General features: G+C 41.6%; 1 protein-coding gene across 1 annotated transcript in view; it reads left to right on the top strand.

Moving 5' to 3' along the window:
* Positions 1–25389, top strand: part of PAIP1 (poly(A) binding protein interacting protein 1) — a 545177-nt gene extending 519788 nt beyond the window's left edge. Inside the window, exon 11 of the mRNA XM_078675041.1 lies at positions 24731–25389. Within this exon, the coding sequence (XP_078531167.1) occupies positions 24731–24818 (88 nt within the window). The 3' untranslated portion in view covers positions 24819–25389. The remainder of the gene's footprint in view (positions 1–24730) is intronic.
* Positions 25390–25800: the final 411 nt, after the last annotated feature.

Below are 25800 nucleotides of genomic sequence, written 5' to 3'. Positions count from 1 at the left end.
CAAAACATACATGCCTTCCAATATTTAGATAATTGGTTAATAAAAGCAAACAGCCTCAGCCTTTACAAAAAAAATACTCAAGAAACCCTAACCTTCCATCAACTAGGGTTCACCACGAACCTACTGAAGTCTCATCCACAACCAGCTACCATACAGTCATACTTAAGAGCCATGTTTAACTAACATTCATCATTGGCATACCCAAATGCAGACAAAATACAGGAGAATAAAAGAAATGTAAAATAACTTACCTAACAGAGTGTGACTGCTTTCTTGGTGCACACTTTCAGTTTCAAAAACGGAGTCCGATCTCAGCCAAAACATTTCTCATACTTCTAGTCATGATGGCATCTTGTATTTGAATAGTTCCTCATGCCAGATTACACATGAGACCTCTCCAAGAATGTCTTTCTCATCAATGGACTTAGTCACTAGGTCAACTTCACAATCTAGTGTTGGTAGACAGCCGCACGCATCACTCTCTCAAATGGTGGAATCCACAAAATGTATCGAAAGGGCGGCTGTTTCAAGACCTAGTTCCACAAATAATACTCACAATAGAAACTTCCCTAATTGGTTGGGGTGCAGCTCTCCAAAGCCTCGCAGTTCAAGGGGTTTGGAACGCCAAACACAGGGATCTCCATATCAATCACTTAGAGCTGCAAGCTGTTCACGTAGCAATGAAAGCCTTCCTACCTCACCTACAACACAAAGTTGTCCTAATTCGAACATTCAATATGACCACTATGTATTAAATCCAAAAGCAGAGGGGACGCGCACTCTCCAATTTTTTCAGTTAGCGCAGAAAATATGGAGATCAGTAACACATCACAACATCCACCTTCAACCAGAACATGTCCCAGGGACAAGCAAACAAATTGCAGACTTTATAAGCAGGATGTAGCAACAGGTGCAGAAATGGGAACTCCACTCCATGGTGGTTCTACTATACTTACAAAAATGGGGGTTCCCACTAAAATATCTGTTTGCAACAAAATACCCAAACTGCGCAAGCTGGTATCCACACTAACAATCCAAGGGCAACGCTCTATGGATGAATTGGTCAGGAATATTTGTTTACGCTTTTGCTTCTCTCCCACTAATGTAAGTGCTTAGGAAACTCAGGCAAACATCTCTGAAAATCATAGCTCCAACATGGGCTTTCCTACCATGGTTTTTAACACTGTTAGTGCTATCCCTAGTTCCACACGAAAAGCTTCACCTCAACCTGGACCTTCTCACACAGAATCAGGGAACACTAAGACATCCCAACCCCAAGGAAATTAATCTTGCAGTTTAGCTCCTGAAGTCTTAGAATTTGGATACTTAAACTTACCACAAGAATGTATGGATATTCTTAATAAGGCTCTCAAACCTACCACAGCAACGCAGTGTTATGCAGCTAAATGGATAAGATTTGTTATATTCTGTCAGAAACAAAACACTACCGCTCCTAATGCAAAAGTACAAAGAATCATTACTTACATATTGCATTTACAAACCACAGGGTTGGCATACACTTCTATGCACTTACACCTTGCGGCTATTGCAGCCTATTTGCCAAATAGACAGCACTTTTCATTATTTAAGATCCCTGTTATTAACCCCTTCTGCGCGGCGCAAACTTTCGTGCTGTGCTGAAGGTGCTATTGAGCGGGTGGGTCCGTGACGGAGCGGTTCCGTCATGCGCATTGCCCAACCGATGCTCATGACAGAACAGCTCCGCCATGAGCGCCAAAGGGGTTAAAGCATTTATGATAGGACTTCAAAGAATCATTCCTCCCAGGCTTTCTCCTGCACCAGCATGGAATTTGAACATTGTATTTACACAACTCATGGGTCCTCTTTTTGAACCACTCCACCCTTGTCAATTGCAATACTTTTCATGGAAACTCGCCTTTGTAATCGCTATCACTTCACTTCAAAGGGTCTGTGAAATTCAGACATTAACCCTTAAGGAACCATTCTTTCAACTACATAGGGAGAAAATAGTACTTAGAACAAATCCCAAGTTCCTTCCAAAGGTAGTTTCCAGTTTTCATATTACTCAATCCATTGAGTTAACAGTTTTTTCCCCGAAACCAGATTCTGTTGCTGAAAGGGCATTACACAATTTAGATGTCAAAAGGGCCCAAATGTATTATATCTACAGAACTAAACTTTTAGAAAGACAAAGCAATTGTTTATTGCCTTCGCTCTGCCTCGCATGGGAATGGCAATTTCTAAATCAGACATTTCAAGATGGGTAGTTAAATGCATTCAAACTTGCTATGCAAAAGCTAAAATGCTTGTACCTGTTCCTCATAAAGCTCACTCCACTAGGAAAATAGGAGCTTCCATGCCTTTGGTAACATTTCTATTGCTGATATTTGCAAAGCAGCAACATGGTCTACTTCACACACGTTCACAAAACATTGTGTGGCTGTATTTGAAAGCCAACAAGTCAATGTTTGTCAAGTGGTCATGAGAACTCTTTTTTTCAGACGATTACAATCCCCACAAGTTAACCACTCCTAAGAAGAGGGACTGCTGTACAGTCTATGCAAAGCATGTGTATCTACAGCACACATGCCTCGAACAGATTATTTACCTTGTAAGCATCTGTTCCTGGCATGTTGTGCTGTAGATTCACATGCACCTACCCTCCTCTTCAAAAGCCCTGTGTAGGTTGCAGTTTATATACGTTATATGCTCACATCACACTACTGCACGGACATCACTTTGCTGATATATATTACCCTTACATTCTCATCCACATATGACAAAACAATCTGAAGAGGTCGTCGATGACCATGTGCAGTATTACCAATAGTAGGAGTTACCCAGCCTCGTGACTCAAAGAAACCTTCTTGGTACAAAATAACTTGTAATTATTCAAGCCCAACACTATATGGCGGGTTTATGGAAAGCATGTGAATCTACAGCAGTACATGCCAAGAATAAATGCTCATAAAGTAAAATATATAATGTATATATATCTCTCTAAGGGAATCCTGCAGCAAAACCGGCCTCTTCCACACTTGCGGGGCTGGTGCAAGGCCCTCAGTAAAAGGGCAAAATGTCCAAGGGATTATGGATCAAACCCCAAGGAAAACTTTGCACTCAACAACTAGATTGCAAAGAGATTTATTTCGACAACGCATTTAACCCAAACTCTGGCTTGGTCACTGCCAATCCATAGTACAACGTTGAAGAAGTTCACCATATCGATGCTGAACGTGCAAGGCCAGTTTCTTTTCTTCCAGTTACCGAGAATATTTCTGGTGCGGTGATTGTTCCATCTTCCTATTCTCTCGACCTGCCTCTTATATATTAGCCGAAGACCAGGTCTCCTGACTCTCGGGTGCCCGCCTCTCCCCCCCCCCCCCCCAGCCATTATCAACTGCTATGAATGAAGAAGTAGGAGGGTGATAGAACAGACACCTTTCAACAGATGCCCTCAATGCTACTCAACGTGACCCTGGGCCGACCACACACCTTCACAAAACATTATTTTGTCTATATTCTTGCAAGGCAAGACAAGGTCAAATTGTCCTAAGGACTCTGTTTCAGCCCTATGCAAGACCTATGCACCATCCACTGGCTATCCACCATTTAATAGATGCACAGCTTGTGAATCTACAGCCACACATGCTACAAATAGATAATGTTACTTACGCTGTAAGTGTCTGTCTGTAGATTCACATGCGCCCACCCGCCTCCATGGAAGTCCGTGTTTGCTACAGATATTCAACTCTATCATTTTTTTTCATAACACACATGAGCACTTTACTATCCTACTCACTACTCCTACCTTATCTCACCTACTGTGTGAAAAGCAATGTAAGAATGGAGTCCACTCCCATATGCATTCACTAATTATGGAGGAATCACTGATTCCTAGTGACGACGTTGAAGAAAACAAGTTATAACAGTTTGAGCCCAACACTAGATGGCAGGCGTATTTAAAGCTTGTAAATGTACAGAGCTGCATACCACGAACAGATGCCTACAGGGTAGGTAACGTAATATAAAACTATCCCATTTCTTCCTGATTGATTTGTTCATTGTTCCTTTCACACTCTTAATTCATTCTTTTACTGATTTACTTCTCTTTCCTGAAATGTTCCCATTAGTCCTTTTCTTGCCGTCATTTATTTTTTGTTTTCACGTCTCTATTTTCTTTACATTTTGTATTTTATCTATTTCTTCCTGTAAACCCCTGCCTTCTCATGCGGATTGCCAGGAGTTCCCTTTGGAAATGCTTTTTGCTTTGCCTTATACTTTTGGTGATTGGGCACACTGGGAGGAGAAATGCACTAGCCAGTACCTTGGTGACACCACTGATGTGCTACTATTTCCACTTAGTAAAGAAGAGTACGAGCCTAGACTGTTCCATCCTGGAGCTGTAATTCAGCAACAAATAGGTAAGAGGTAGAAGTTCTGTGTTAGTTAGCTGTGAATCAGATTTGCTCAGATTTCCGTCAAAAAGACTGGGCGATGTTAATTGCATCTACTGGCTGCCCATTTGCAAAGTTTATTGGAAATGTTTTGGGCTCCAGATAGGAATCTCAGAGCACCAATCCTATATGCTTCCATTCGGTCTCAAGTCCGCAAAAGAGTAAGTAAGTAAGTAATTTATTATGCTTGATTAATTAAAACCTTGCATATAGCACATAGCAATAAAATCGAAATTACAATAAATGAGGAGTTTACAAAACTAAAATAACTAGATTAAAAGAAAAAATAATCAATTGTGCAATTAATACTCAGTCACTGAAAAGTCAGTTTGATAAAATATATCCCTTTGAGCTAATGAGAAGCATCTGTGCGGCATGAGACAGCTGTCTGATAGCCCTGCTTGCAATTTGCAGTACCAGTTTAGGAAACCATGAGATACCTTTACTAGGCAAGATCTTGTAGAGCCAGGGCCGTTGAACGAATCTAGTCAATGACAACTGAGGGTGCATTTTTCAGCCTTTTTTCTGTTAGTTCAAAGAATTTTACAAGATGGCAATTGAGCTGTACTAAAGTTGGATTAAGGCACAGCATCACCGCCTGTCTGCAAGACCTGACACTGTGCAGATTAAAGAATGGTTTCAACAAGGAGATCCGTATGTCCTTTAAGTTTTTACAGATACATATGATGTGGACGAGATTGTCCGTGCCGAAGGTGCACAGACGACAAGTCTGTTCGCCTCCCTTTCTTTCCCAAGGCGGTAGAAATGGGGTGAACGGGCCAACTCCCAGCTGAAGTCTTAAAAACTTTTCCTTAGTGGCAATCTTTGTTTGTGCCATAAGGTAGGGTTGAAGTTTGAGGACTTAATAGTTATTAAGCACAGCCCAACCGTGAGCACGTTTGGACAATGTTTTTTTGTCCTCTATTGATAATATTAACCTTGTTGTCTTTGTTACTAATTTTTTAAACTCCAAGTGGCTGATTGAGATGTTCCCGGCTTCTGTCAAGCCTAAGGTCCGCAAAAGAGTGTTTTAACAAGTGCTTAGTGCTGATATCAGCAACTCTAGAAGAACAGGAGAACTGACTTGTGAATAGGCATTTTAGTGCTACAACTTCAGCAGGTCTTGAAGAGTGATCCTGGAGTTTCTCTAAGATTTAGACATACAGATCACTCTTTCAAAGTTAATACTGAAACCTGTCGACCTATACCTGGAAGCCATGTTCACACAAACCTGGCAAAAGTGTCCCCTTCAGAAGAATGGCCGTCATATAACCTACAAAACTGCTCTCTCTCAGTAAGAAAGCTTCAGTGTTGTTACTGCGACAATCTCTTTAGACATCATGCATTTTCCTGGTCTCCACTGCCAGACCACATATGCAGTCACTACAGAAATGCCTGGATCAGGGGACTCGGAAGATCGCACAACAAGCCCTCATTGGTCAAGGTAGTTGGTGCACTGAATCAGTATGATCAATTACAGCATCACTAATCCTGCAAGCTAACAATAAAACAATGATTATCTTAAATATGAGAACTAGATCAAGAGTACTTTGAAGGAAAGTCTAGTCTATCTGGAGATGACAAAACAAATATTTTAGTAGGCAGTAAAACTCTAAGCTTTGCAGAACCAGAATCCTCCAAACTCGGAAGCTTCCTCTTAGAAGAGCATGACAGGGTGCTAAATAATATAATTGGTGAAGATATCTTGCACGTCTGAGGCGCACACCAAATGTTGCATGCAGGAAACAATGCAGAATACCACTAATTTGTGTTCAGGTTCTCCGCTCAAGTCCATATTGAGTGCCATTTTAATAGGCTGCTTGGTGATAGGTTCCCTATTCTTTTATTCTAATCACTATACTTCCCAATGTGATGCAATGTAAAACATTGATTTTGATTATTACAGATTGGCCAAGACTATGGTATTATCCAGACATGCCCCACTTTGTTACTTTGCTGCTTGATTGCATGCAGGTCAGGCCTTCCTTATATGATGTTTAGCAACATTCCCCATACCAGCCTTCTAGTTCGGAGTGTGGAGCCTAGCTCCTGAATATCTGCAATAAGGCCACCTGAACCATCAAAATAACTGCTCAGAGAATCCAAGCATCCTCTTGCGCCTCATACACCTTCAATGGAAGTGATTCTGCATAAAATATTTCCAAATGCTGGTAGATCTGAGACTGTGACAAGTGATGGTAGCTATCTTACTTTGACTAAATCTGGCCTTTAGTTCTAGCCATGTTAAAGTATGTTTGGCTGCGATCAGTGTCTAATATCTCGCCTAATGATTTCCCACTAGATCAGAAGTAATCCTTACAAGCCATTTGTTCTAGACCCTCCTTCACCAGTCTTATGCTTTGATTCTGAAAGGGTTTGTAAGATACTTCCTAGATAACACATCTCAGACACACTTATAATTAACTCTAGGTCTCTACATAGGAATATGGAGAATCAGAAATAAACCACAGCTAGATGGATAGTCTCTAACATTGTTGTGCTACCAGATAGGCCACTAGCCCATTTCGTGAGGCAGAAGTTATCCGCTGCTGCTTTGTTTGACTAAAGTTTACTGGTCAGAAAATGAGGTGCTATTACCTAGAGATCAGTTCATGCATATGCTAATCATTATTTGAAGGATTGGGACTCTAGAGAGAATACCATAATGGCCGGACCTCGTGCTTAAGTTAGGGCATTTTACCTATATACTGTAGGATTCCTCCTCTGAGGTAGTGTTTTTTTCATTTGCTACTCTATTCTACTATTTATGGACATCAGAGAGAACCATATAACAATGACAATTTCATAACCTGTCCTGAGTATGCACTGTTTAAAATAAAAAAAGGTTAACAAAATTAAATGTTCTTTCAGTAAGGTGTTTAGCTTGGTTGATTTGTATGCATATTTTGGAACCAAAATGTTATAGGCATGTTTTCCTTTGTTTTATGAGAAAAATGTCACATGGTGTTTTGTGGGGGTCCTGAAAATACACCCTGATATTCTATTGCTTATTGATTCAGGGAGAGTACCCCTGACAGTGAACCTAAATCTCACTTAAATAATTTTTCCTTAGTCTTGAATTATCTAGTCTTGAGTGGTAAGCTTCTAGGCCCCTTATGATTCTCTTCATTGAGTTACTTGCTGTCACTCTATCGCTTCTGTTCTGTTTACATTTAAGATCTCTTTAGTGTAGTGATTTGTCTTGTGGTTAAAATGATACAGTACTGTTAGAATAATGGGGATGATGGGTGTTGTAGTGTTAAGTTATTGTATGGTGTGTGGTGGTTTGTGTTTGGTATAAGGTTGGGCTTGATAATGTTAGACTTGATGTTGGACGATAGTTTGTGTAATGGTATGGAAGGTGTGAAGGGATAACAGTTGTGTTTCATGATGAGATGTTTTGTCATGCTGTATTGGGTGGCATGTTGGGAGCGTTATACCATTTCTTTTTGGCAGGGAAGTCCTCCTTGTGCCTCTAATGAGATATCCACTTCCTTCATAATTTATTCCAGGGGATCTCCCTCCTAATATAGCTTCCAAGCTAGTTATGTGCATGGTCCGAGTTACCTTCAGCTGCAGAAAGAGAAGTTGCTGGAGCAGTAGCTGCTGAGACCAGTATCGAGAGATTATTCAGGTGGAAGATGTGCAGCTACCTTTTTGGGTGGACCTTCAGGTTGTTAAATGTAGTGATTAAATTACTCCTCCCCTTTCATATATGAAAAACAATCGAGAGCACTGCAGGCTCCAGGGAGGAAAGTGTTGTTGGGATTTTCCTCCAGGAATGGCATTGGCATATGACTCCTTGGTACCCATGGATGTTATAGACTAAACCAAATCAGAAACAAACACACGGATTGTCACAGGTAGCTTCTGTGATTTTGGGTTCACTCCGGAGTTTTTCCCATGAGCAAAATATACCTGCATGTATTTGCTCATGTAAAATTTGGATTCACCAAAGTTTACTATTGGTACGATTGCCAGGCCTACTTTTTGTAATGCTTGTGAATTCCTGAAAGTTGTGAATCTGTACCAATGCTTGGAAATATACCCGCACATGCGGGTCTGTGACTTTATTTGAGAATTGGGCCCTTAATTAATTTTCACATTGCCCATGGTTGTACAAAAAAATATATATATATATATATATATATATATATATATATTACTAAATGATAACTCAGAGAATTGATATGTGAAGTTTCACAGTAGTTTAGCAAAATAATGTTTGTATACAGTTTATTTTGAAACCACAAATCATCAGTCTTTCATGCTTATGTCTGCATTTGCGTATAATCTGTGGCCCTCTCGGATTAGAAATGGCCTCAAGTTGTTACATTTTCTATGAATGTGCATATTTTAAACTGGGAACCACTGTCTCTAATACAAGCTGAGCTCATAGTTCACTATATTTCCAGAAGGTAAGGCAGTTGGGATATTGTATAGGTCAGAAAGGAGGGATTTGTGAGGATGTAGTCATTCTAGTCACAGGGTAATGTGCAGATGCAGGGGTAACCTCTCCTGCATCTGGTCACCTGATTTTGTTGTGCAAGATTCAGCACCCAATTAAGAAAGGCTTCTTAGTCTTCTTCTGCAGTAGGCATGCCATTTGTTCTTGTTTCATGCACTTTACATTTTCCTGGTTTAGAAACCGGTCCCCCAAAGTGCACAGAAGTGGAGAAGCGTGGCTCAGTGGTTAGAGGCGGCAGACCCGGAAGCTGAGATCGGCCGTGGACCAGGGTTCGATTCCCCGCCTCGGCGGGTCTCGGGCTCGCTCCGGTGCCTACTCGACTCACGGGGTCACACTCTGCGACTCTGGGCAATAGCTTGCTTAATCTCCACTACGGCCCCTCGCGGCGGGATGCCTGGCTTTCACCTTGTGGATACCCTGCCGGGGTATCTCACAGGGGAATACCAGGACGGGTTCCCTAAGCAAGCGCCTTGATACCTTCGGGTGATACGTGCGCTATATAAGTCGCAATACAATACAATACATTCAAATCCACAACCCATTATTGGATTACAAAGATCTGTCATTAATTTTCTGTTGATGGTCGGTAAAACCCCCTCCACTAGCATGGGACTGCTCTCAGTCTCTAATATGTTAACCTTAGTCACTATAACCTTTGTTGATATGGATTCAACCCTTGTCTCAACATGCAATATTTCTTTGTAAAGTATTCATTATGCCATCAGCACTATCTCTTATATCTGATTGGCCCCAACTGCACTATCCTGAAGCTCGGTTAGGGCTAATAATAGTCCTCCAAAGTTGCTTTATTTCTACATTTTTTACAGAGGCTCCTCAGATGGGTGCGCAGACCCTTTTATGGGTTTTCCATGGTTTCTACAGTGTACTGTGAGCATCCTCTCTTTGAGGGTAGAAGACCCGTTCCTCCAAACTTTGACCATTGAAGTCTAGCAACAGGAATGCATCTATTCTCCTTGCTCAGTGACTTGAACAGCCATGCGCACCCAGTGTGAGGTTGGGTGGAAGGGAGAAAGTGGATGTCCTTACTTTCCAATTCTCCACAGCTTCCAAATCAGCTGTGGATCTGAATACATTTTACAATTTACCATGTTTCCTAGCCCTAACTGTGTCTTACTTCTTTGCACCACCGTTGCATTTGGTGCAAACAGAGGAGATGGGGGGGGGCGATCCTTCACTAAGATGTAACAATGAGACAGCTTGCAATAACACTCATCAGGAGCCCTGGAGGTTTAGACACTGCTCCCACTAGTCATTGCCTGCCAACACCAACCTGAGTGACAGAGCTCACAGAGAAGAGGCATCTAGAATGCCACCATCCTCAAGCTACCATAGCCACTAACTGTATCTATTTAAACACCTTTTGTGTGCTAACATAAATCGGAAACTGTAAGTTGTTTTTCCCCAGTTTGTTTGTCCTTATTCTGAGGATAAATTGAGATATCCTTATCAAGGGCTAAGATGCATACACCTATGAATTTTTACATTGCAGTTGAACTGTGGCATAGACCAAAAGCCATGACTTGTGATCTTAATTGACCAAACTTGTTCCATTCTTCTAGTCTAACCAGTCTAAAATACAGCATAGCAAGTGTTGGTTCTGTATAGTAACTCAGTTCACTGCTCCGTAATCTATGCATACGCAAAACTCTCCTTTGTTTCTGGTCACATAGAAAAACATTGAAGCTGTGCCATACATAGACTCATGGCTATTAGTCAGTTTGCCATTCGTACTCTCTCTGAGAAGTTAAGGTGACGGGGTCCTTGCTGTCAAACTGAGCCAGATTTGCCTGCATATTGTATTGCAAGTGGACAGTTATGTCCACTATTGGTCAGTTGGAAGAGGCCCTCTTGGATGGTATGAAAGTAACTTCTAATGCAACAGTCAGAATTCAGGGCTATTGATCTAGTTATCCAGTCAATGGCAGTTATCGACAATGTTCAAAAATGTATTTTAACAGTGAAATTAAAGTACACAAACTGTACATTACCATAGTGTTTTAAGGACTCTTGTTATGTTAGAGGCTGGATTTCAGGCCTGAGTCACCTATATACTCAACTAAGTTGATTTAGGTTTAAGAAGAGTTTTGCAAACTAAAGACTATCTCCATTCAATACATAACTAATGAATTTCTGAGAGCGTCAGTTTCTAGTTTGGTTGTTTCAGATTCAAAGGGAAACTGAGGATTTGTTGATATTAGCCTAACTATGTTGCGTTAGATTTACAGAGATGCTCGAAAGGGTTATCCTCACCCCAGACGGGCAAGTGCTCTATGCTTGCTTGGATATTTGGATTTCTTTCTTTTCTACAGATCAACCATGCCCACTGTGTCCCCTTTACCTCAGTGTAGATGTGCAACAATATCCTAATAACTATTATTTTAGAGAGTGAATAACCATTTAAACAATACGTAAACAACGTATATTTATATGCACCATACATATATAGTGAGTGCTCAGTATGTTAGGTGCACACCTGTTGCTCAATGAATCATGCAGGCGGTGAATTAAGGTGATGACAAATGAAGAAAAACCGTGAAAAGAGCATATATATTTGTTTTTCCAACTGTTGATTGTTAATTGTGTACAAGAGGATAAATATTTTAGATTGTTTCCGCTCAGAATTCAATTAAAGAAAAATCTTCCTTAGTCTGCTAGCTGTCAATGGCGTTTTGACCTTTGATTATTTAGCAGGTGATAATTGCAACAAAAAGAGATTATATAAGTATTCAGCTAATGGAAACCAATGGATGGAGAGAACCCCTAAAAAACTGTGTGCAGTAGCAACACAGTGGTCAGAGTTTAAAGCACAATTTAGCAGACAGATTGTTCAGGTAAGGACTATTAGCAGGAGGCAAAGTATTCTCTGTGGGAATTGGTGCTTCTAGTGTCTTGCAAGTTAGTAATGATGGAAAAAATTTGGCTCCATATTGACTCCGTAGAGCTGTGATGCAAGTATTAGAGCGGAATGCAGTCAAGACTGATTTAGAATGCTCAGTTTGCAGTTACACGCAGATGAATAAAGGCATGTAATACTAAACTCTGTGTGGCTTAGTCATTGGTGGCTACCCTAGCTGGGAAGACACTACAATGGGTGGCAAGATAGGGGATGAGTAACCAGAAGATTCAGTTTAAGTCAAGAATGACATAAAGTTGGTGAAACCATCAATGAATTTGGGGAGCGACTCAACACACTTGTCAAACACTGTAAGTTCAATACATTTATTGACAAAGAAGCTATACGTTTAAGAGTTATTGATGGATGCTTGTCATATTCATTCAGATGACGAATGCTGAGATAAACTCTAAGTTTGGAGTGATTGTTAATGTCTGACAGAGCTGAAGGGCGTGCCGATGGACAAACTGGTGACATGGAGACCAGAGGTGCCCAGAATGAATCAGTCATGAGTGTGAAAAGTAAACCAAAGACTGAAGGACACAAGGTGATGTCTACACGTAAAAATAAGTTGTTTTTAGATGTGGAGTTCCATTTCCAATTGAAAGTCATTGCCCTACCATAGGACGTATATGTAAAGGCTGTGGAAAGGAGAACCATTTTGTGACTGTTTGCACAGCAAATGCGTCACAGTATAAGCCCTAAATGGCCGCAGGAACGTTCGACGCACAACCCACAAGGCGGCCTAGCGGCTATATCAGTTGAGGCAATCATCATCAAACAGTTCTTCTATATCCGTATCAAGTGAAAGTGAAGAGGGTGGATGTGCCATGTATATATGTAACTCAGAAAAGAGTGCGCATGTTGGACTAGCCACATGTGTAGAAAAATGTCAGTCAAAGAAAAGACTACAACCAAAGCACCAAGGTTGTTCAAACATCCAAAGTAAATGGTTATTCGATATCTGTCATTATCAACAGTGGTGCTTCGATAAACATTATGCATGAGGAGAAATATAATGAATTGTCTCCATTACCTCAACTTATGCCGTGGAAAACCAAAGTGTATACATGGGCTGCATCGATGCACTTAAAAAGTCAAGGTTTGTTTGTAGCAACAATGAAACACAAGTAAACATAGGTGCAAGCACCCATCAATGTGCTTCACGGTACAACGTCAAGTGCCTGTCTACTCAGCTGCTGATATGGGAGTGATTCTGTTAATTACAACATGAATTTTTTTCCACAAATAGTAAGTCAAGTTCCTTCATTGTTTCATGGTTTAGGAAAGCTTAATACTGTGAAAGTAAAGCTGCAAATTAGTGAGGACGTTCTTGTTGTTGCTCTAAGACCTAGCTAAATTGCTTTTCCTTTCCATGATGCGGTTGAAAAAGAACTTGAATCATTACTTAAACATATCATTGAGCATTCTACTGGTCCCATGCCACCGGTTTCACCCATAGTGGTAGTACTCAAAAGGACTACGTCAGGCAAACAAGGCAACTGAATGAGAATGACATCCAAGTCGTGGCCGTGTCATGTTAGCTCTTTTTTAATGGGAATCAGTGCGTCCTTCCTTTGCTAAACTTCACTGGCTGCCAAAAGGACACAATTTAAAGCTTTATGTATTTCTCACAAGCTATAACATATTGCCAGCACCAATATCCTTCACCATCTCATTATCCCTTACAGAGGTGGCAGGGAGCTGAGATCTAACGACCTCTCCCTGTTGACGGTCCCCAGAATCAGGAGAGCAAGAGATGAAGGTCATTACTTTGCATGGCTTAGAGCAAATACAAATATGTTGAACTTTAGGAAACAGCTGAAAAAGATCTGTTTAACTACAATTGTGTGCGTCTCACTGGGTCCTATTAGTGCTGGGAAGCCCAGTCTTGGGTAGGTATGTGCTTTACAAAATCCTAGACATAGACTCCGCAGAGCTGTGACGTAAGTGGTAGAGAGGACTGAAAAGAAGGATTATTTAGAATGTTGAATTTGCAGTTTGTTACACGTAGACAAAGAAAGACGTGTAATACTAAGCTCTGTGTGTTTTATAGTCATTGGCGGGTACCCAGGCTGGGGAAGATGTTACAGTGCTGGTGTTGGAATCCTGAATTAATCACCCAGTTAGAGGTGGGTCTGACCGCAAGCAATTAGGACAGCAAGTGAATGATGCAGCTTGTCTTGACATTGATCGAGATAAAGTAGAATACATACGCAAAGGCTCATGCAACAGAAAAGCGGGAAGTACTAGTTTATCATGACCAGGAGTTTTGAGTAAATAAATTAATTTCTGCTTTCGAGAAACAAAAAAATTATCATGCTGCTAGAAATTAGTAGAATTAATTATGCAGGGCAAGTGTCATGATTGTGAGATGTTAGAGATGTGAGAGCTATCGCATCCGTGCTTATATTCTAGCATGATTTAAATTAAAAAAACATACTTAGCGAATAATATGGATCATGTTGTAACCATACTGTTCCATTCATGAAGTGTATTAAAACCGTTCACAGAATTGCCTTTGGTTATCCAATGACATTGACATCTTGTGAACAGCTGTGATCGATTGCCACCTCTCGGAGCTAGTTGTAGTTGTTTCGCTACATGCAAAGTAAAGTCCATTTTAGTGTGGTTGTGCATAGTAAAATGTGCTACAAGAGAAGCATTTTCTGAACAAAAGGTGGGAAGCGCACCCATTAAGGAATTACACAAATGCTTTTAGTCCAAAAGTTTTTTTCTTCTTTATTTAGGTAATTTTACCTAATGCACATACACAGCCAACGCGTTTCGTTACTGGTCGCAACTTCGTCAGGGCATATACTCTACTGTTTAGGTTCAAACTAGTAGCCTGTTGTAGTTGAAAAACGGACGTAATTAAGAGAACGCAAATCCACCAATCTGGGAAATGCAGATGCTCTACTTGCTCGAATTCAATCAGGGAACTGATAATGATGGACGTAATCTTTGAAGGAGAAAACCCAGTCCACTACCAAGAGTAAAGGAGGCACTGAAACAAAAGCATTCTGCGGATTCGAGTAATGAGAAACGGCCTCTGCACAATATGTAGCACCTCCTGCCCCTTCCAATATTCGCCGAGATAACTAATAGTGATGTGAAGTCCTGGATATGTGTGTATTTCCTCCTATGTATAAAAGACGATGCTTGGCCTGCGTCCAAATCCAAACAGCAGCCACGCGGACCTTTAAAGTTCCTGGTCAGTAATAGCGACCTCCCGGCATGGTAACACAGGTCAGTAGATCAAATGAGAAGCATTTTCTGTCTTGTGATAAATTCGGTTTTTATGTTGGATAATCTGTTTTGATCCTTCGAGTTGTTTGTCCCTCTATCCATCCTCTCCTTGTGTTTGCTTTGTTCGCCCTAAGTTGGCAGGGTATGCCCAGACGTGGGTCCCTTGCTCACCTTGCTACTGGATTCAAGCTAGCCCGGCTGATGAGGGGTGTTACCCCGAAACCGGTCCCAGGATGCTTGTTTCCGGACCAGGGAAGACCTGGCTTGGCAGTTCAGGCTGGACTGTTCCCATGAGGCACAGTGTCAAGACTGATTTGCATAAAGCTTGGTCTGAACTGGGGTGGCGAAGTGAGCTAAAGAATGATGATGAATTCAACCCAGATCTGTGACTGGGGGGGGGGGGGGGGGGGGGAGTGTGTCTGAAAAGTTTCAGCGCTCCATCCATCATCTCCTTATGTTTGCTTTGTTTGTCCGATATACAGAAGTCCACACGAGCACGAAGTATCATGTATCCCTTTATTGGATCTGCAATTAGTTCTTTTTTGAGTATATGTGTTACGGTCCCATGTTGAAAATGTTGGTGTTTGTAACCACACTGAGCAATTCTGACATTTAGATTGGCTGATTATTGGGGATAATCCATAACTGGTCATGATCTTCAGCGTATGCATATTCTTTTTACGTTGTCATGTCAAGGTACGAGCCAGGTGGTCTTTCAGATTGTTACTTCTTTTGTAAGATAAAAGGAGCAGTTCAGAAAATAGTTAAGTAAATCTCAGACCATACCAATTATTTTTCATAATTTTGCCAATTTGGTTGCTTAAAGATTGAATGTTACAAAACGAAATGTGTGTTTTTGACCTCCTTGGGGTATGAAACGTGGGTCTAGGACAGTACCAGCCTCGTTTGAGAGACCTTGATACCAAACCGGGAACATCAAACGTGTTGTTTTTTCGTGAGGATAGCCTCCTGCAAGTACTTTGCCATTTACAATTCCTACTGATGTGTAGAAATTGTCCATAGTGCATTCTATCACAAAGCCTCTCGTGATTACTTCAATATAGTAAGAAGGTGTTTCTCTGTGTGGATTTTTGATATAATGAGGTACCCAGTTTGCCACCTGATGTCTGTTTGGTAAGATCTGGGAAGCGCAAATTATTTTTCTTGTCTTCAAATGTGAAAGTCAAATGCTGGTGTGCATGAGTGAGCCAGTTAATGAAGTCAGAAAGAGTCTTGTTGCCTTTCCAGATGAGGAAGACTAATTCTATGTAAAATTTCCAGCGGCAAATCCTCTCAAAGTCCGGATTTGTGGGTGTAAGGATTTGATTACACTCAGTTGTCCACGTATAGAATCACAAACATTGGTGCGAAGCACACACCCTTAGGCACTCCCTTCTTCTAGAGAAAGTAGATGTCTTTAAAAAGAAAATAATTGTTCAGGAATGCTATTTCAAGTAATTCCACAATAAATGAGGAGGGTACACATACTGGGTGTGGTGTAGAGTCCAGCAGTTATATTTATATTCAGAATGCCGTCATGTGGCGGGATGCTAATATGAAGTGACTCTGTTGAATCAAACTAAGATTTCACTGTCAGAGACCATATTCCCAATGATTCTTATTAAATCCTTACTGTCCCTTAGGTATGGCTGTGTGTTTGATACAGAAGGCTTGATTTAGAGTTTGGCAGATGGGTTAGTCTGTCATAGAAGTGACGGATATCCCATCCGCCATATTACAGGTGCATTATATCCAATGGTGCTTTTAACATGTCAGCAGGATATCCGTCACGTTTTTAACAAAGTAACTAGTCTGCCGAATTGTAAGTCAGGCCCAAAGTCTTTATAAGTCTTTATAAAAAAAATCTGCATACTTACCTAGTGGCTCTAAAATAGAGGCACAGCCTGAGCCAACTGGGCAGCCCAGGTATCGGTTACGTTTTTCTTAGGTCTCGGCTAAGCGCGCGGAAGCGCGTTCTCGCCGAGAACCTTTTGTCGCCGTGTCTGCTTTCCAGGAGACAATCCTGGCCGCGCGCATCGCCTTGGAGGCGATTTGAAACTGTCACGCGCACAAGTACGAGCGCTCAATTGACACACACAGGCGATCGCCCACGCACGCACCCACACATACAGAGAACCCACCCCTGCCGTCGCATACACACACACACACGCACACACACACACAAGTGCACCGAGACCCCTCCCCCCCCGCCCTTTTGCACTTACCGGCTCAATCTCGGGGGACTCCGCTCTCAGCAGGGGCAGGCACCGGGCATGTGCCTCGTGCCCCCTCCGCAGCGTTCACGCTGCAGCTCTTCAACACTTGCGCAACATCCTACTGGCGGCCCCGGGGCTCTCCACCGCTCACAGGAGCCCCGGGCCGCGAGACGCATTTCCTCCGCCTGCCTCCTCTTCCGGTCCGGACGCGGCCCGCCCCCGTCACAGGCGACCTTACCTGACTTCCGGTGCGGCCGCGGCGGGATTCCGGGGGCAGTAAGAGGTTTTTTTTTTTTTTAAATGTGCTCAAGAAGCTTTTTTTGATATTGCACTAAATTCTTCAGCTGGATGTTGACGTTCGTCTAGAGTACAGGCATTGCACTAATTTAGCACTGTTTTCTGTACTATAGTTTTTTCAGTTATATGGTCCTTCCAAGCCTATACTTGCTGCTCCATAGTGCTTTTAGTAGCAAGTTTTACTGAGTACTGGTACAGCTAGCTCATACCTATTGCTACTATTACCAAATAAAATGTGACCACTCTCTTTACCATCCTTATAAGGGTGGAAGGCTGAGAACCTTGCAACGGTTCGAACTTGTGAGCTTCAGGTCACTGCATACCGAGGCGAGCTTTAGTATTCAAGCTGGCCTAACCTCAGCAAGAATGACAAAATTGCACATGTTGGAGCCCGTCTGCCCAGGCCATAGCACATCGCAGGAACTTCACATGGTATGATGAGCATGCAGGGAGTAAGTTTTATTTTAAAATAGTCAACATGAGTGGGTAGTTAAGTGACTACGGAAGCAGTTGGGCAGAGTCTGACAGCGTTTCAAGCAAGAAGCGAGGTACGGTCAGCTGGCAGCACGGAGCAGAGTGACCTTGCAGCAAGATGGCTAAGTTTGGGAACCCAGCACAGGTCGGTGGTTTGTTATAATGCTCCCGGGTAGTCCCCCCGCATCCCTCGTAGTCGTGCTCGCCGTACTCCCTGCCCTATCGCTGCCTCCAGCCCCGTTTCCCCCTCCCCCTCGAGTGTTCGGAGAGGGAGCGGATGACAAGCTGCCTCTGCTGCGGGGGTAGTAGAGTCCCGTATGAGCCCTGCAGGATTGCTGGATTGGGGGCCATTTGAGGCTAGTGATAGCGAGAAGCAGACATAAGGTTGCGGTCCTCTTGACGGTGGTGAAGAAGTGGCCGGAATCAGCAAGTGCGGTTTGCGCCAAATCGCCTATATGCGTGTATTTGCTACTATGCATAGGCTCTCGCACAGTTAACTACCTAAAAATAAAGGCCACCTATAATTTGGAGCCATGTTTAGGTGAGATACAACCGTCCCTAGCCAGGAAACCCTATGTACAGTTTAGGCACCGTTCTCTCCCTCTGCGTGCATTTTTTATTTTTATTTTGTTGCTGTGCATGTTTAGCCTTACTGACATCTTTTTGTCTAACGTGGCCTACTTTGCAGGGCTGGCATAACGGTGCATAGATGCTTATAGCAGCTACAGGCCGCCCGCTTGTCGCACTCTATCCAGTCTCAGCTCTCTTTGTGTTTGTACTTGGATTACTTTCCTGTGTCTGTCCGGGTACTTTACCGTCTTGTTATAGCTTACATAACCTATAGCAAAGCATATCCAGTGCATAGAAGGGTGCATTTTGAATGGATTTTTTGTGGGGTGATTACATATGGAGAGTGTCGATGGGACCCAGGATCTGCACCGGGCTGTCTATAAGATAAAGGATTCACCCTCCCAGAATAAAAAATAACTAGAATAGATGCTTTCAAACCCCTCAGGACACTTTTTTTGGACCTACAATTTATTGACTTTTGTTGCAATTAGTGTTGCAATATTAATCAATGCCAAAAGCTCAAACTTAATTACTGCGAGACCTATTGCATTGCAAATGCTTGTTGATTTTGGGCGATGTGTAAATTGCAGCGGTCTTGGGATGATTATTATCGAGAAACAATATTCCTTTTTGCTGATGTTGCGAGTCTCTAGAACAGATTGACTAATTCATTGGGTGTCATTTTGAATTTGATGTAATGGGTTACCGGAAAAAAGGCATTAGCGATCACTTGGAAAGTTGCTGCATGATTTCAGCACCTGGCCCGTCACAACTATTCTGCCACCCTTGTGTGCCGGTTTCATAATGGTTATATGGTCATGTCTGAGGATGTTCAAAGACCACCTTTTTCGTAAAGAGTAGTTGAACGGGACATATTTAAAAGATTGGTTTAGTTCCATCATGAGTCTGATTCATATAAAGAATTTCAAAAGGTCCTCATGTAATGTGAAAGAAGCACTATGTTCAGTAGAAACTAAAGACCATACCCTTGCTGAGTACATTGATCTCAGTAGAGTGGAGTCGGTGATTAAGCAACTTAAAAATGGGAAGTGCATTGATCTCAGGATTGAACACATGAACTGTAGTCTGTGTGTTCACGTTGGCTGTTTTTGGTAGCCACCATGTTTTTTCCTTCTGTCAACTCATCCCGCCTGTATTTATTTTAGAACTGAGCCTATTCAGACTTATTTGTGAATCCCTTTTAGTTTGTGTGTCACTGTATGCATACCTTTGTGTTCTCAAACAACCTCACACTCATATATTTTGAATGTGTTTGCATATCCTTTTCTCGTCTTTATGAACGGAACTCTCAGATGTTCCATGGATATGCTCTCTACTCTAAATACCATCTGCAGCAGCTATTTCCATGTTCATTCATTCCAATTTATTGTCCGGATGATGACATGCTAAATTATCCAAGGTTAAAACATTGGTGACAGCTACCCAGCTGAAATAAAAATGCCTTTGATTGAACTTTGTTTAGTAACAACCTGGAACATTTGTCCTTGTGGAAACCATTATATACATGTGTGAAAAAACAAAAAAAAGGCTCTGACAGTTTTTCTTCATCTGCATGTTCACCCAACACTTTGAGCACTTACTGTAGATATTTATGCTGCATATAACGATGCAACTATAAAATACAATTTTATTTCAGGACATCTAGTCTGTGTCTGTAGTGCTTAAATGATTAGTCATTCCTGTACTTGTGAGTCTACTGGCAGCTCCTGTTGTAATTATTTGCCATTTACCTCAGTGAACATCTCTAAACAGGGTTTCTCTGTAAAGAATTATTACTTAAAGTGAAAAGGATTCACTTGGTATTTCATTTTGTGATGTCGCTATTCATTGAAGAACCATCTGTTTTTTCTTGATGCATAAGAATTCAGTAGTGTTAAAGTAAGAAAGGTAAGGGAACTAAAGGAGTCTAAGATTACAAACGGCTCGATTGTATTGCTGTTGCTGTGTCTGGAAATAGTGCTAATGCAGTGTGACCTAGGAGGTTTGCCAAAGCTGCATTTATTCTACAAAGTAAGCTTCAGACACTAGTATTCTCGATAATACATTGTGATTGGTACTTCTGCTAACCATATCTGCATCAGCTTAATTGTAATTTCTGATATTTTCTAGTACCTAAAGACTTGAGCAACATGCTCCATGCATCCAAAAAAGCTAACAAGCAATAAAAACAAGCATTTGCAATGCAATAGGTCTCGCATATGCAAGACTTTCAGCTATTGTTTTTGTAAATATGAAAGTGGGCACCATGCTGCACATAAAGCAAGGCTCCCGTGTTTTTAATACACCCTTCCCCTCTGATGTGCAAAAAAAAAATCTTAAATATAAACATAGACGGACAAATAGACACATACAAATGTGCAAGCACAGATACAAAGTAAAACGCTAACACAGACATGCACACAATTGGAAACACAGACACCTGCAGCGCCACACATACAGACACACGTACAGACATGCACTTAAGCAAGCATGCACATACATTGCCAAGAGGAGATGCATTTACACATGCATGCATATATGCAAGTACCAGTACTTGTGGTGCACAGGAGGGAGGGGGCGTTGGGGATTCGTAGGTATGATAACCTTGTATTGGTCAAGTCAACTAAACCCCTTTAAGGGGCAACAGTGACACAGGAAGGCAAAAAGAACATGCACCACAAAGGTGGCTTCACCTAAGTCGTGAAAGAATGTGATGAGGACACATAAAAGGGCGCCTCTTGCCCAGTGTTGCGGTTGAGAATCTCGAGATTTCCCCCACACTTACGTCTGACTTGCCGGAAGTTGGCAGCAGCAAACAGGACTCAGTTTCGCTGTTCTACAGAACAAAAAGCAATGGACAGAACACAGCATTTATTTAGTCGCCCCAGTCATGTACAAAAGCGAACTACAGTGCTGGTCTGCTCAAAAGAAAGCAGACTCTCCGCCTCCCCATGCCACCAAGCAGAGGCATTTGACTTCACTTCACCCAAACAAAAAGTCTAGCTGACCTCATTTCCGCAGGCACTGTTTGCAGGTTGCGACCTCTTGAACAGCCCCTCATTACAAACAGATGCAACTGCTATGCAGCAACCCTGCATAGCAGGGTGATAATCCCCCCAATCCTCCCAGGCCATCTAGTCGATTTATAAGGAATTGTATATTGCTGTGCCTCCTTCAAACGTGATGTATTAACTACACTTCCATCAAATTGAAAAGCTTCGAATCACAGCATACGATTTACTATAGCAGTTTAAGAGTTTTAAGTGACTTCTTTCATTTTATGTAATTGGGGCACCGTGGGTCTCCAGAAATGAGAACTGCTACTGGGTAAATGATGAGGAGACAATTGCACGTGGTATGTACTGTTTTTGCTCAATTGAAAACATATAAGGACGCTGTATACTAGGTGTACTTTCACTTTTTTTTTTAAAACATCTTTTCAATCAACTCTTTTGAGATTTACAAAACAATTGGTCACAGTTTTAAGAGAATTTTAGTAAAAGTGGAGTGCCCCCAATTATCGCCGCAAGAAGCCAAATAAGTTTTATGACATGCAAAGCCCAACTGCTGCCCATTGACCACACAAACCGAGATGATGGTCTGGTGAAGCAGGTGCCAATTAACAACATTCAGACCCCCTAATTGAATCTCCAAAGGCCACACCAAGGGGTCAGTTTGTATTGGATTATCAGCATCCATAGAATAAATTGTAATGAGTGAAAGTAGAAATAAGAAAAATCTTAACCAAGATGTACTTGGATAAAGGATTCTGCATGTATATATAATCTCCACCCAGCCAGAAGCGACCTCCTCAAATCAAGATATCTATGTGAAGTTGTTTTGCATGCTGCTTTAGTGTCGAACTCTGTTGGTGCGATTTCACACGCCCAGATCCTGTCTGTTCACTGCAGGTTTTTAATAGTAGCTATCGGTGCGTAACCAGAGTGCCATCCTGGACCCTGTGCAAGAAAAGGGATAACAAACCCCCCCTCCACACACACACTCCTGCTTTAATTATAAAATACAGCAATAATCTGGGTTCATGGGCCCCTCTGGACACCAATGCCACTGCACATGCTGTACCAGTGGAACCTACTCCCCCCGATGGAAATCTAACCACGCTAACCAATACTTTAACCCCTGCCAAGTGCATCCAGTGGTCGTTATTGTTTCTCCTGGGATCGTATACCAAGTTAGTTAGCAATTCATGCCCATGGTCTGGGTCTGAGAAAATAGTAGTGCCATGATGCTGCATTAGTGTTGTCCATCTTTCATCCCTGCATTCAACGAGTGTACCACTCCAGCACTTACTGACCTTACCGGGATTAAAGGATGAACTGACCACAGTGATTCAAACCTGTAAATCGCTGTTCTACAAAGGCCTCAGCAGAAGGTGCTCGACACGCGGCGCTAGCCAGGTCTTTTAAAAACTGAGAACACAGGCATCTCCCTTTACTTCTTGCACTGTCATGAATGCAGGCGAGCTGGATTGTAAGGAGCCCAGATCCTATATCATTGTTTTGTGTTCACTGAGTTACTAGTAACAGGCACGCCCTGGAGGGCCATGGCCGAGGCGCTGCATTATGACATGACAGCTACAAGCGCCATTTTGGGCAGTGCACATAAGGGCAGGTGGATGTTTTCAGTGTCTGCATTTAGCCACTGGAGCGGTATGGTGCACAGTGTGACCCTAATCATGGAAAGGACCTAAAGCTATCCATGCACACCAGCTTACATGGCACTGCAATATGTTGGCACTACTGACTGGCACAAGACAGCCAACACTTACTGCTCGTCGTTCAAAGCCACCCAGTTCAAACTCTAGCCCCGCATTCCCTACACCAGTGCCTGGGCAGTAGGCACACAGACCCACCAGATTAAAATGATGTGAAAACAATGAAACGATGAACTGCCATGTTTAAAGAGTGGTACCAGCATGCTGCCACGTGCCATCCTCAGTTCAACAACCAAAGAAAATAACTGTACTGCCCGGTCTCATCCGTGACAGCAGAGACTGGTCGACGTGTGGAAGCGCGATCGCGTAATGTAGGCGCACGGACTGTGTGACATCTCACTTTAGAAAATGGAGTCGCCCAGGCGGTGCTGGGCTTCTACAAGAAAGTAATCCCTAAATGAAAAGATAACAGCCCGGCAGCGCAACTAAACTGTAGTTGGTCGGTGCTGCTTCCTACAAAACGGAAGTGATTTATCGGATCGCCAGCCAACAATAAGCCAGCTAAGAGCAATGCCAAATTAACCAATGGCAGGCGGCAGGAGAAATTACCCTCCATATTCTGTTTACTACAGGTCTTGCGACAGCGCATGTGCTGTCAAGGCTCGACCTAAAAAGGGGAGGGAGCAAGTCATGACTAATCTATTTTCTTCATGAATGGAACAGTCCGTATGTACATCAAATTCGTGTATGTATATATTGATATACACTTATTTATTTATTTAATAGCTTGCTTCTGGAACAGAATCTCCAAAACTTTATCCCAAGTTCTGGAACATCACATCACACTATTGCCAAATAGTGCCTCATTGGAAATCCTAGTGGGCAGACCCCGGTGCAAGAGTAAGCTGCTGTGAGTTGCGCAACAAGATATTGCCTGAGTTTGGAACCACCAACATTAACCCCCCACAAACCATGTGGCGCAGAGGGTGGACTGGTGTGCCCAATAGGAAGCACCTATAGATGCAGTAATAGGGTATTCACAGAAACAGTCTAAGATCTGTGGTAAATGTTGGGAATATTTGTGACTAGATTTGATGAAGCTGACTGTACCCTGATGTACATTGCTGACGGCTCTTCCCAGAATGTTGTATGTTACATGGGGCGTCTGGCTCCAGGACTGGTTTTGTTCATGTGTTACAAAAAAACCGAAGCAAATTGATCATCAAAACACACAAAAATCAATGACTTCATCAATGAAAAGAAAGCCCTGCAGTGAGACAAAATATTGAATGGCCTTTAAAATCAGTTGGTGTCAATGTATGTCTAAATGTTTAAAAAAATGAAGACCATTTTGAATTATAAACAGTTCCTCCATTAAAAAGTAAAGACTCTTTTTGTTTCATTAACATTTATTTTATTGTTTTTCAGTTATTTTGACGATGATGAGATGGACCCAGAAATTGAAGAAGCATTTGAAAAATTCTGCTTGGAATCAGAGCGGAAGAGGAAACAGTGAACACTTAAAAAGCTGTAAACAGAATGTAGGCCTGGTGTTTAGCAGAATGTAACCCAAGGACACCTATCACAGTTTAACAAAATTAGTGATGTTCAGTTGATTCAATACTGAAGGTACAACACATAGCATATCTCTTTGCCGAGCCTGCCAAAAATGTATACTTATGGTCTTGTAAGTTTAAAATTAGTATGTATATAATATAGTTTATTTTATGTACAGTTACTTGAACAGGATGTTTTCATGGCAATAAAACTTGATTTGAAAGAAGTGTGCAGTTTAAAGTAAATATCACTGATGTTTACAAAGTATACACCTTGAATTTCTTAAGAGAAAAAGTTCTATAGGGTTGAAAGCAATTTCATTGTTATTTAAAAAAAAAAAGCAGAACTGGAGATTATTTGAGCATAATTATTGAATTTACTGTAACTCCTAAGGCTACAGTTTACATAGTTGTATACACTTTGAAAAAGCAGATCTTGAAACTTTAGTAATTGTTTCGTCAAAGGACAAAATCATGAAAGTTTTTGTTTTAAGGTTTTTTACAATAAAGTCCCTTTTTTAACTTACAACACGTATGTCGTTTAAAGATGTTTCAATACAATAACTAAATAGTTTAATTTAGTTTGGAAAATTGGTTGCCAAATAGAAGATTCTACCACCTAATATTCCTTGCGTCAATAGATATTTTAGCATGGGACAAATTAATAAGAAATAGAAACCCAGACCTGTTTGTGTGTAGTACCACATTGTCATATAACAGTTTATTTTCATTTGTCTTAAGACTTCATTTTAGAAGTCTATGCAGTTGTGATTTCATGTTACCGATCTTTTAGATTTAGCATTGGTTTATAAATGTACAGCTCAAACAATATTTTGCTTAGCAGAGACTTTTCCAACACTGATGTAGGCCTCCTCTATGAAATTCAGGTCTTATTTCTTAGAGTGACTGGAGGTCGATTGTTATGGAAAAATGGTTGTTTAG

This window comes from Lissotriton helveticus, chromosome 2_1 (genome assembly GCF_964261635.1).
Source record: "Lissotriton helveticus chromosome 2_1, aLisHel1.1, whole genome shotgun sequence".
Classification (NCBI taxonomy): Eukaryota; Metazoa; Chordata; class Amphibia; order Caudata; family Salamandridae; genus Lissotriton; species Lissotriton helveticus.
The sequence above is the reverse complement of the archived record's forward strand: the minus strand, read 5'-3'. Positions and strand labels throughout refer to the sequence as shown.